A 13,922-nucleotide genomic window follows, 5' to 3' on the forward strand; every position below is an offset into this window, starting at 1 on the left:
ATCCATCATTGTGACAGCCAGAGCCAGACCTCCTTCATTATCAGACAGAGATGAGAGGAAGATCAGAGGTGTTCTGCACTGTGCTGCCTTTGTACCATCCTAATGCTACATGCTGACAATGCTGTCAGACATTTTATTGGAAAACAATCAGGCTGACACATGAATCACTGCATCATACAGTACACCCAAATGTTCCTTATTTGATTGATATATGTATAGAACAAATTGTATTATGTATTGTGTGCTTTTTTTATTTAAACCCTCTGGTTATGATTATGATGGTGCATGTATAGGCTCAGTCTCAAGGCTTGTAGTTAACAGGACTATCAGTGCAGTTGCCAATAAGGGTCAATACTAGGTGTCAATACAGATGACAGCATGTGACTGTTTGTCAGTGTATATTCTAGAGCAGGGATGTCACTCTTTTTAGGTCAAGGGCTGGCTTGGTGTAAATATTACTTTAGGCTGGGATTTATTTTGTTTAACCTTGGTGTACCCATGGAGAGTTCTTGTAGTTAATTAAAATGTAAACCATAAAACTTTTTGATATGTGCTTAAAATAATTGTTAACTGAACCCCAAAAAATATATATTTCAACTAGTTGCCAAGAAAACATTTCTCGTTTTTATTAAATGTAACTTTATGTACTAAAAATCTGAAACTGAAAAAAAAAAAAACTGTATTGCCATAATTAAAAATAATACTAATAAAGCACACAACAAAATTACAAAACTTCAATTCAATTTCAAATGAAAACAAAATATTAAAATAAAAACTAATTCAAAATTATAAATTATAAAATTATAAAAACTATAATAGAGTCTCAATGATACTAAAATAACACCTCTTGCACATAATGAGACCCAGAATCAGCTAAATGCTGCATTAATAATATCCAAACACTAGGGTAAATCAACATATCAAAATTTAATCATTTCATTCACAAGAGCCTTTATATGTCTTAGGGCCTATAGATGCAATAAATAACCACTAACTAGACTTGCTTTATTTTACATCAGCCAAACCTGAACACAAGGTTTGATCTAAAAAAGAAACTCAAACTTCAGCATCAAATCAATATAACTGTATTAAATCTAAAAACCATGCAGTGTGAAGATGTGAACAATTCACAGTTAAGCCCAAATACTCATGACGATAGTCATAATTGCCATGAGGGACTCAATCTTCAAAAGACGAGCAATGAACTGAGTTCTGAGTTATCCAGGGACACGTTGTTCACTTGAGTGCTGAATGTTGTGCACAATTAAAAGAAAGCTTCTATCTCTTCAAAATAAACATGCTATAACATGCAAAAACATTGACTGTAGAGCATATCTTTCATGCAGCATCTAAAAATATAATATACTAATATAAATAAATACAAGTTAAAATGTTCTTTATATCATCTTGCATGCTGAATTGGACTGCTCAGTGGTGACATGAATTCTTGATTTCAAACCTTGAAGAACATCACCAATTAAATATAAAATGGCAAACTATTTTGCACTAGATTGATCAGTGTCTCATACAGACTTTAAAAGGGGCTCAAACATCTCCATGTGATCACCAGGTCTATCACTGCACATTTGACACTCATCATTAATTAGCCTGCCTGGATTGTAAGTGTTGCTGTGTCACACATTAGAAGAAGACCCACAGACATCAGCCCTCCCCTGTCACATGTGCCCACACATCTCCCTGTCTCTCAAGCTGTGATCAGCCTCGAGCTAAGTTAAGACCACGTGACAGAGCGCGGGCTATCGCGAGGCTGTTAATTACATCATTAATCCAGTAACCCCAAAGGCCGTACGCATTGGCCGGCCCTAAATAGATTGATGCAGTGAGGGAAAATATGAAAGCAGGCTTCTTTTATTGTTCATATCTGTGAAAGAAATGGAACATGGCACCTCTACCAAAGCTGTTACCTTCATATTAAAATGCTGTCTTCTAAACTCAGTGTCATGTACGTGTGTTAATGCTCTCAAACCTTTAATTAACACAGATTAATGTGGCTAATTGGCCACTAGCAGAAACCGTTTTTGTGGGCTGATGTTCAATGACAGCTCAGCACACAGCCGGACCAGTGTGGGCACACCTGACCAGTCAATATGTTATTTAATCTGCTGCATTTTCCAAGGGAGGTCGAGCATGAGAGGGCATTATGTGTAGCTAAAATGGCTCATTTTGGCAGCTAATTATAGGAGAGGTGTCTGATGCAGCGCCAGGACGCCTGTTTCCCATCCTCTTCTCTGTAGCCATGACTCAGTCCACCTGTGTTTGCTGATGTCCTGCTGCAGTAGATTAAATTTACTTTAGTGTCAAAGTCGTGCTCTGTCTAATAAAGGCTGTTCAATCTTCAGGATGCTGATTTTGGGACAATTTTGCAGTTTAATATACAATAGAAGGGTAAGATGGGGAAGACTTATTTACTTTTTCGTAATGTAACATAATTTAAAAAAATTCTAGCATGTACTGGATGATCAGTCAGTGTGTTATCAAAGGAAATAAATAGAAACAGAAACACCCCCAACCCCAGGTAAACTTTTAAAGAATAAATGACTTTTATTGTAATTATTGTTAATGTATAATGTATTCATGTAAAACACTAAATCAACTATTCTATTTAAAATTGTGTTTTGACAATTTTGTTAAATATCTGAATAATAGACAAAGCTGAATCCCGGTAACAGGGATTCAGCTGAAAGAAAGATTTTACTATGACTTATATACTGGTATTTGAAGAACATATTTTATTGCTCGTATTTTTAATAGAACAACACTATGGATTCAAATTAAATTATTTCTCAATTTTCTGGCCCTACTATGGCCATTCTGTTGATATTCAGATGAAACTACAAAATTAAGAACCATGTATCCATTTATTAAATGTGTTGAGATGACATTGTTTATGCACAAAATTTTGGATCAGTAAGATTTGTTATGTTTTTTTTTTAAATAGTATCTTATGCTCAATGAGGATGCATTTATTTGACAGAAAATAGAGTAAAACCAGTAATATCATAAAATATTACTATAATTTAAAATAACATTTGTGCTGCATAATTTTTATCAATTTTTTTGGAAACTGATACTTTTTTCCCTATTTTAATAAAAAGTCAAAAGTCAAAAATAAATAAATAAATAAATAAATACAGACCACTTTTGAACGGTTGTGTATATTGTTATAAAAACAATATTTTTATACTTTTTTATTTTTATTTAATGCTGTTCTTTTTAACTTTTTATTAATCTAAAATATGCATTTTCGATCAAATAAACGCACCCTTGATAAGAGACTTCTTTAAAAACATTAAAAATCTTACTGATCCTACACTTTTGAAAGGTAGCATATGATCATGATGGGAAATAAATAAGACTTAAGGCATCTTACCCCGTCTTATTCTACACACCTAATTACATGTCTCTCTTGAATACTTGATTATTATTGTTCAGATGTGGTTTATAATGACACTAAATTCTACTTAGCCCCCAAACTCATACACTTTGTTTTCCCTTTTTTTCCCCCTCACATAATAAAGCAATTCAGTAACTTTAATAATTAATGTCTGTTTATTTATTTAGTGAATAGTTGTATAATAAGCAGAATAATATATAGCAAAGCCATTTGGATAATATTGCAAAAAATCAGAATGATGATCATTTGAGAACAATAAGTTTAATTGAAAATGAAGATCTAGGCGTGAATTCTGTTTCAGATGTAATGAGTTTGATCACAGCGCTTTTCCGTGGTTGAGTAAACTAGTTAATAATCGTGTCCTCTCCTAATAGATTGCTGATCCAGGCCGGTATCGACATCAACAGGCAGACCAAAGCGGGCACTGCCCTGCACGAGGCGGCACTGTGTGGGAAGACCGATGTGGTGCGCCTCCTGCTGGATGTAAGTAGGCAGAGAAACTGCCATTGATCCCTGAGGCGACGCAAATAAAATCAAAACAATAATTTATAAGTCAGAAAAAGCACCAACATTACATTAGCAGACAGACTGATCAACCTATACTGTTTGTGATAAGTATTAAGAGCATAACTTACTAGGCTAGTGACAATGCCCCTGAATTTTCGAGATACCCCTACCGGAGGTAGAACTAAACCCAACAATGTTTTTCCTCATCTCTAAGGTCTCCCATATATGAAATGGATTCTTGGCTAAAAATATTTTACTGCTAAGATTGTTAAATTAACAGATATTGTTATACACCCCAAAATCAATAAAAGACTAAAATATAGCCTGTCCATATGGGAGTTAAGGCATATAAACTAATGCAGATCAATCACACAAGCTCTGAGAGCTTTGAAACTTGACATGTTTGTAGTCAGGAAGTTGATTTAACTACTAGAAAAGACTGGATGTAAATATCTTGATGTATGGAATAAATAGACACATGTAAACACATATCTAAAATAAGCGGACATGCACAAATTCAATATCTATGCAGAATGTTTTCATTTACTTTGTGTTTGCTTTGCCTGGCATTATCATAGAAACACATATGATGGCTTGTTGGAAAGGTGGGGTTGTGCTGAATCCAGCAATACCAAATATGTAAATATATGATAAAAGAGAAGTGTTCTGTCACTCAATGTATGAGGTGTCCAAAATGAATGAAAATGGAACACTGACATAATTGAGTCCAAACCCATTCATTATCAGTGGTGAGGAGAATGTTGAGAAATTCAAATATAAGAGACATCAAAAAATATTAAATATGGCACCTTGTACTATATGGAAACAAAGATTGAAATCGAAAGATAACACCTTACCATAGCACAAACAGGAGACCAGGAGTTTTAACTTAATGAACTTTTTAATAAAACTATAACTTAACTTCACACAATACAACCTAAATTACTGTCTTAAATAAAACAAATGGCAATCTAACTAAAGAAACAAACACTCTTCGGGGAAATGAGCCCTGTCTTCTCAGGCTGTTTAGTTTATTTTCTAGCAGCAACCATTTGGAACATCAACTGCTTTTGGTAACCATTGGAGAAGGGTCTGGCTGCAGACTTGCACTTGCACTCTCAGACACTGCTTCTGCTAGCGACGTCACTTGCAGTCTTTATTTTTTATTTTGTTCTATTTATTGATAACTTTTTGTTTGAATTTCCCAACATTTTATAACAGTTGCCATGTGGCGAAGACAAGAAAAAATAAACTAAATTACAATGTCAATTGCAATCGCTACTTGCACTCTCTGCTACCTGTGACTTCACTTGCAATCAACACAAATCGTGCATGTTGCCACTGGAGACAAGACGCTGTGGTGGTGATTAAACGATTAAAACTAATTTAGTACTATAACGTACAGGGTCCTGCAAGAAAAAGACAAGCACAGACCTTGGCCACAGAACAGCAGAATATGAACGCAAAATGCACAAAGTCTTTTGTTAAGCGTTTTCCTCCTGTAGAAAAAACCTAACACTTAATATGGCATAATGTATTCAGACACATTAAGTTCAATTAAAAGATCAAATTCGATATATAGTTATTATTCAATGTACTGCAAGTCAAGCAGATGGCTATGAACACAATGTGCAAACTTTGTCCTCCCATACAACATAACGCTTAATGTGGCCTAATAACAGACTAAGATGATAAAGACAATTTAGTAGGCCTAGCCTAGCCTATATGTCTTGTTGTTGACTCTAAGTACATACAGACCAGCAAATATGAACGGGCATTATGCATTAAGTGATTTTAAAAGGATCAACTCCGTACAGGCAAGAAGACGAGTACAGAACGCAGTGCGTTAAATTGTACATTAAACATTTTCCTCCTATAGAAAATCATTATAAATAAAACACATAATGTAGGTTAATGGACAAAGACAGTGATATAAACAAGTTGTAGACAGTTTATTCTATATGGAAAAATGCTTAATGTGAAACTTTGCGTGTTGCGTTTATTCTGGGCTCACCTGCTTGCCTGTACATATTAGTTATGTATTTTAATAAAGTAGAGAAGCATGAGTTTGGCCTTTCTCATCTATGTCCATTATGCCACATTTTGCGGTATGTGAGGAAAATACTATATACATATTCCTTATATTAATGAACTGTACATTTAATTTGATATTTTAATAGCATCTTAATATATTAAGCCATGTTAAGTGTTTTTTTTCTACGCTTAGCTAGAGACTTTGTGCAAATGTTCATATTCTGGTGTTCTGGCCATGGATTTGCCGATCTTGTCTTTTTCTTGCAGGACCCTGTACGTTATAGTACTAAATTAGTTTTAATAATTTAATCACCACCACAGCGTCTTGTCTCCATTGGCAACATGCACGATTTGTGTTGATTGCAAGTGAAGTCACAGGTAGCGGAGAGTTCAAGTAGCAATTGCAAGTGACATTGTAATTTAGTTTCTTTTTTCTTGTCTTCACAACCTGGCTTTATAAAATGTTGGGAAATTCAAACGAAAAGTAATAAAAAAAATAAACAAAATAAAAAATAAAGACTGCAAGTGATGTCACTAGCGGAAGTGCAAATGTCTGAGTGTGCAAGTCTGAGTGTGCAAGTCTGAGAGTGCAAGTACAAGCCTACAGCCAGACCCTCTTGAAACATTATGGGGTCAACTCCCCATGATGTTACAACTGCAACACACCACTCATCCACATTGTCATCAGTGACAAAGTGGGTCATATTTGGACAGTCAGGGCAAGAGCAAAACCCTGTGCAGGTCAAGCCCACAGAAAGACACTGGCATTTGGTGGCATCGGTGCAGTTTTCGTTTTTACAGTAGAGGTGGGTGAGGTCTCTAACTCCTTTAGGTGCTGGTGCCTTCTGGAACATCACAGATTAAATGCAGCCACCTTCTCTGAGCCTCCATCCTCTACCAACTGGGTTCCAGAGAAGAGGTTTGGCCAGGTGGCTGTGATGCCACACTGCTGTTTAGTACACGGCTCTCAGCACATGTTACTGGAAGCCATCTTCTGTTGGGGGTAGTTTTGCTGCTGACACCTCAGCTCATCCAGGTTGGTGCTAGGAAGCCCATCTTGGTGCCTCTTCTTTGTCTTTCAAGATCTTTGATTGAGTGTTGGTGGTCATATCTATCAAAAACTATAACGACACAGCTGTTACCTTCCTTTCCCATTAAAGTTGCGATCTTTTTCCAGACACACTCACCCAGGTCATTGTACGTTTGAAAGGCTGAATCATTGAGCATTTGAAGAAGATCCATGCCATCAATGATATATGCTGATGGTTCTTTTACACTTGGCAGCTGCTGTTGTCTTCTTTATGCTTCCATCATCAAAAAACAAAGAGGGTGGGACAAAATCATGTTTAATCTGAGATTTTTATGATTTGGGAGTGGGGAGATACGAGGTTATGCACTCATTGATAAGAATGATACAGACACAGACGTCGCTGCTGCCAGCAGTGTTCATCAAAGTCTGCGGTCGTGTCGAGCCTTTTGACAAGAGATAAGGCTTTAAGGGGTAACTAAACCCCTGGTCAGAGCCTGACTCCACCCACTGGCAATATTTGAAAAATGCTGAAAAGTGGGCAGAGCACAGCGGAGATAGAGGGGACAAACCAAGGGCAGGGCTGAGCCGGTGGGGCGTGAACCTGAGACCCTCAGTGACAGATTAATTGACAGCTGCTGTTAGAGTCGCTAAAATGGAGAGTGACTCTAGTGACGCAAGTAGTTTTGCAACAGAGCGTTCATTTCAAGTAGAGGACTTTTCTCCCCCACCTTCACCTGAAGTGGAGGATGCCGAGGTGTCTGAGGACACAGGGCCAGGGCCTGAGCTATATCAATTCAAGCCACTGGCTCAAACTGCGGTCTTAACTCCCGGATTCTGATAGGCATCCGATGATGCTAGCGAAGCATCCGTGCAAGAGAGAATGGGGCCAGTCTCCGAGTAAGGCACTGCGTCGCTTTTCAGCGTGAGCTGTGTGGAGCCTTACAGCTGTGTGGACCATTACCGAAGCATTACAGCTATGGATTTTTAACAAAACAAGCCTACTCAAATGTATCTAACCTAACGATTTTCATTCGTTATTGTAAGAAATGAAAAAGAGTTATGCAAAGATAGGCTTACTTGGCGCCAGTAGACAGACCTTTTTTCTCCCATAAATAAAACCTGTTGGCCTACTTGGGGCATTTTACATGCACAGTGCCAACTTTGAGTCAGTAAAATAATAATAAAAACAATAATTTAATGCTGGTATCCAAAACATTTAATTCAATACAAGTAGAATTAGAAATTAGATACATTTTAAAACTTCAATGCACATGTATAATAAGCCTAGTAATAATAACCCTAGTACTATCGATCATAACATACTTCTACAGAGACTGGAAAACTGGGTTGGGCTTTCTGGGATGGTACTCAAATGGTTCAGGTCATACTTAGAAGGGAGAGGCTATTATGTGAGTCTAGGAGAGCATAAGTCTAAGTGGACGTCCATGAGATGTGGAGTGCCACAAGGGTCAATTCTTGCACCGCTCTTGGTTAGCCTGTATATGCTTCCACTAAGTCAAATAATGAGAAAGAACCAAATTGCCTATCACAGCTATGCTGATGATACCCAGATTTACCGGCACGTCTGCTGCTTTAAATTCTCGAGCTCATTACAGCAGGATTGATTCTGATTGGTTGGCAATGTTTTATCGTTCATCAGGGGGGAAAATCATTCTGAAAGTGATTCCAACGATATCGTTTCTTTATTGTTATAGTTATGGTGTGGACTCTGCAATTCTTTAATATTGAGAACGATTTTTAGAACTATATCTTTATCGTTATCTTTATAGTTATCGTGCTTGGTGTGAACGGCCTTTAGCGGGCAAAATCCTCAATAAATAAGCACTTTAACATCTGAAGACCGGAGGAGGTTTGGAGAGAAGCTCAAAATTTGTATTGGTGACAAAATCGAAGCTATTCAAAGCCCATATGAAATCTGGGATGACAAAAAACGTTGGTCCGACTCGCCCGTGTCTTGGCCACCAATCTGCTGGGGAGACATTTATTCTTATTTAATAGAAACCCCTGGACCCTTCACTCATGAAAGATTAAAGGCTTTCAAAAGTCTGAAGGCCTATGATTATTTTGTTTCTCGAAAAGTTGGGCCAATCTTTTCTGCCAAACAGAAAGCAGTGATCGTGCTAAAAGCAGAGGTTAGACCTGGCCAAGCAGAGTCACAGCATGATTCGCATCTCCCGTGGGTGATCGCCAAAGAGAACGGCAAAATAATCACTGCTCACTGCGACTGCAAATCCGGGTAAGTCTTCATTGATCAGTGTTCTTATTTACTTATTTATTTACTGAAAATGTAGTGACTGTTGTACCAATTCAATTGTTTTCAGTGTGAGACTTTCAATGGCGTCTGTACTAATGGTGAAAAATTGTATATCACAGCTTACAAATTTCTCCTTCTTTCAAATCCAGTCTTGGAGAATTTAATGTTTAAAGTAGAAGCAGCTGTCAGGATAGGACTTACAAATGCTGCATGTACTAGTGAGGCTTGCAGCAAAGCACAGCTACAGAATGATGTGAGGAACATAGTCTGGGTGCTGTGGATTGCGGTTTGGGACACCTGAATCAGAAAGCGAAAACATATGACTCGGTTGATTTGACTCAGTTTTATTTATTTTTATTCAATCTTCTATAAATACATAGTCACTAAGACTTATCATGAACAAAATGTGCCTCACAAACTCGATCAGAAGCTGCAGGCTTTCTTCGGAACGTCCAGGTTCAATCGCCTAATTGCACGCAACAATTTCTTTCATTTTTCGCTATCCTTTTCGGAGGGAATTCGAAAAAACTTTTTATCAGGCCCCCAACTAACCGTACAATCGACCACACAGCAAGAGTGAACCATCCTCTTCTCTAAATCCTCCTCCAAACGTGCAAAACAATCAAATTACAGGTATCTAGCGGTGTTTCCTGCCACACGATTCCCATGATGCAACGCGACAAACATAAACAATGACGTCACAAAAGATCCGCCTATTGACTCCCTTTGCCAATGCATTGATAAAATTAATAGTTGGATGTGCCAGAGCTTTCTTCAGCTAAACAAGGAAAAAACTGAAGTCATTGCATTTGGAAACAAACATGAAGTGTTCAAGGTGAATGCATACCTTGACTCTAGGGGTCAAACAACTAAAAATCATGTCAGGAATCTTGGTGTGATTCTGGAGACCGGTCTGAGTTTCAGTAGTCATGTCAAAGCAGTAGCTAAATCAGCATACTATCATCTCAAAAACATTGCAAGAATTAGAGGTTTTGTTTCCAGCCAAGACATGGAGAAACTTGTTCATGCCTTTATCACCAGCAGGGTGGACAATTGTAATGGGCTCCTCACCGGCCTTCCCAAAAAGACCATTAGACAGCTGCAGCTCATGCAGAACACTGCTGCCAGGATTCTGACAAGAACCAGAAAATCTGAGCATATCACACCAGTCCTCAGGTCCTTACACTGGCTTCCAGTTAAATATAGGATTGATTTTAAAGTACTTTTACTCGTATATAAGTCACTAAATGACCTAGGACCGAAATATATTGCAGATATGTTCACTGAATATAAACCTAACAAAGCACTCAGATCACTAGGATCAAGTCAGTTAGAAATACCAAGGGTTCACACAAAACAAGGGGAGTCCTCCTTTAGTTACTATGCTGCCTGCAGTTGGAATCTGCTTCCAGAAGAGATCAGATGTGCTAAAACACTAGTAACATTTAAATCTAGACTCAAAACTCATTGTTTAGCTGTGCATTTATTAAATGAGCACTGTGCTATGTCCGAACTGATTGCACTATATTTTCACTTTTTTTATGTAAAATCATTTTCTAACTGTTTTTAAATTCATTTTAGTTAAGTAGTGTTTTTCATAATTTTAAAAGTTTTAAAATTGCTTGTCTTTATTTTTATTATTTTTCTTCATGATTATTTTACTTTATTTTATGTAAAGCACTTTGAATTACCATTGTGTATGAAATGTGCTATATAAATAAACTTGCCTTGCCTTGCCTAGTAATAAGTAGACATTTAAAATACATCAATAACTGATATCATAGTTTAAAATAGATAAAATCAGAGTTAAGGCTTGCTTTATGTGTTGCTCGATGAGGATTTCTCAATCGTTGCGACTTTAAATCCTGAGGACACAAAATGGCGTGGAAGCTCCTGCCGTGGAGTGAAGAAGAGGTGGCGTTACGAGGATTCTCAGACAGTTGAAGTGCCCAATGGAGTTAAGAGATTTGCTCTCAATCTATTTTCAACACTTTAGATTGTTTACCACGTGGGGTTTGACCAATAGCATTGAATTGTGAAATAATATGAAATAGACAAAATTTGGACATGCGAGGATTCTGCCCGTCAGTGACGATATTTTAATAAAGGTGTTCCATTCCAGTGTTAACCTCATTCAATTGGATCTGTGGTTCATATGAATTGTATAGTATACTGTGCCTTATGAAATGTATCTTTATTAAATGTATCATAAATATAGATCAGCACTTACCTAATGTAAGTTACTTTGCAGTAACCATGAATTTGTCAACATTTCTCTCACCACTGTTAATGTGATTTGGACTTGAGGCTATTTTGTCCATCTTTCTTTCATTTTGGACACCTCATACATTGAGTGACAGAACACTTCTCTTTTATTATATATTTACATATTAATAATTTAAGTTGTATTGTGTGAAGTTAAGTTATAGTTTTATTAAAAAGTTCATTAAGTTAAAACTCCTGGTCTCCTGTTTGTGCTATGGTAAGGTGTTATCTTTCGATTTCAATCTTTGTTTCCATATAGTACAAGGTGCCATATTTAATATTTTTTGATGTCTCTTATATTTGAATTTCTCAACATTCTCCTCACCACTGATAATGAATGGGTTTGGACTCAATTATGTCAGTGTTCCATTTTCATTCATTTTGGACACCTCATACATTGAGTGACAGAACACTTCTCTTTTATCATATATTTACATATTTGGTATTGCTGGATTCAGCACAACCCCACCTTTCCAACAAGCCATCATATGTGTTTCTATGATAATGCCAGGCAAAGCAAACACAAAGTAAATGAAAACATTCTGCATAGATATTAAATTTGTGCATGTCCGCTTATTTTAGATATGTGTTTACATGTGTCTATTTATTCCATACATCAAGATATTCACATCCAGTCTTTTCTAGTAGTTAAATCAACTTCCTGACTACAAACATGTCAAGTTTCAAAGCTCTCAGAGCTTGTGTGATTGATCTGCATTAGTTTATATGCCTTAACTCCCATACGGACAGGCTAAATTTTAGTCCTTTATTGGTTTTGTGGTGTATAACAATATCTGTTAATTTAACAATCTTAGCAGTAAAATATTTTTAGCCAAGAATCCATTTGATATATGGGAGACCTTAGAGATGAGGAAAAACATTGTTGGGTTTAGTTCTACCTCCGGTAGGGGTATCTCGAAAACTAAAGCACTTTTTGACCATTTGTCACTAGCCTATACTGTTATAGCCTACTTAGGTGTACATGTATGTCGTAACATTGCTAGCAAACAGTTTATGCCCAGTTAGATTCAGGCTAGCAGTTTCAATGATATAGTGGTTTCCCTCAGATTTGGGCTGTTAGGTGGAATTATTTTAATTAGTGAATTGGTTGGAAGTGGCCAGACAGAGCTGGTCTGTTTTCTCATGCAACCTGTTATATAAATAAGAAATAAAAAGATCAAGCATTTACGTTTCATATCTCCCATGTTAGCCATAGGGATCCCAGACATGATCAAATATTGCTTTAACTTTCACCATACAGAGTGGCATCAATGCAACAGTGAGAAACACATACAGCCAGACAGCGCTGGACATCGTCTACCAGTTCACTGCCACACAGGCCAGCCGAGAGATCAAGCAGATGCTGCGAGGTAAGAAAAGGGGTAAATATATATCACTTATTTATACGTGTTTGTGTCTATATATTTATATATGTTCATATGTGATGTGTAGTAGCTTATGCCATTTATATCTGTTTATCTCAATGCAGATGCCTCAGCAGCCTTGCAGGTCAGGGCACTGAAGGACTACTGTAACAATTACGACCTGACTAGCCTTAATATAAAGGCTGGAGATGTTATCACGGTAATATTCATGAGACATGCTCTAAAATTAATTATGAATATCTGAAGCTAGTTTGATGTCTGTTTGTTTTACTCTCATGCATTATTAAAATTCAAACTGTGGTAAATATGTAGATGTTAAAAATTCACATTGAATGTCTCCAAAAATCCAAATGAATCCTTTGAAATAATCGTAGGTAGTTCAGTGTACTTTCAGAACTTGTCAACAGAGGGTGCTGTTGACTGTGTTTCCCCCCAGACTTTCACAAATAATTTAGATAATTACGTTCAGCACCTTACTGTATGATCTCTTCTTGCTCTGTAATATGATATTTCAGACTGGTCTAATTTCAAAGCTTCACTTCAAGTTCAGAAGTTTTCAAGGGCTCAAGACAAAGGTCAGAAGTCAGAAAAGTCACAAAATTGCTCCAAATGCCTATGAATTTTATTTTACACACATTTAAAATGGACATTTTTAAAATGATTATTATTTATGGGCATTTATGTTCATTTGTTTATTTTATTCGAAGCCTGTTTAGTTAAGTATGTGTTTATTTTTCAAATGCCAAAAAAAGTGAAAGTCAATTCCAGGAAATAATAAATACTATTGAATAAATAATAGATTAGATAATAATAATAAGAGATGTTTGTTGAGCAGCAAATCAGCATATTATAATAATTTCTGTAGGTTCGTGTGACACTGAAGACTGGAGTAATGAAGCTGAAAATTCAACTTTGCATCACAGGAAAAAATGACATTTAAAAAAATTAAGGAGGAAAAATCTCATCTCAGTTGTGAAAAATAAATTTTTCCACAATACTGTTTTAACTATT

At 36.6% G+C, this 13,922-nt stretch overlaps 1 protein-coding gene across 11 annotated transcripts in view; it reads left to right on the plus strand.

The window, feature by feature from the left end:
• The window catches only part of caskin1 (CASK interacting protein 1), a 93,096-nt gene that overhangs the window by 62,231 nt on the left and 16,943 nt on the right, over positions 1-13,922 (plus strand). For 7 of the 11 annotated variants that reach the window (XM_052551780.1, XM_052551776.1, XM_052551785.1 and 4 more), the window contains exons 7-9: positions 3,790-3,898; positions 12,788-12,908; positions 13,016-13,110. In XM_052551780.1, the coding sequence (XP_052407740.1) occupies positions 3,790-3,898; positions 12,788-12,908; positions 13,016-13,110 (325 nt within the window). The remainder of the gene's footprint in view (positions 1-3,789; positions 3,899-12,787; positions 12,909-13,015; positions 13,111-13,922) is intronic. The other 4 variants (XM_052551784.1, XM_052551777.1, XM_052551789.1 and 1 more) reach the window with 1 other exon arrangement.

Source organism: Carassius gibelio, chromosome B3 (genome assembly GCF_023724105.1).
Source record: "Carassius gibelio isolate Cgi1373 ecotype wild population from Czech Republic chromosome B3, carGib1.2-hapl.c, whole genome shotgun sequence".
Classification (NCBI taxonomy): domain Eukaryota; kingdom Metazoa; phylum Chordata; class Actinopteri; order Cypriniformes; family Cyprinidae; genus Carassius; species Carassius gibelio.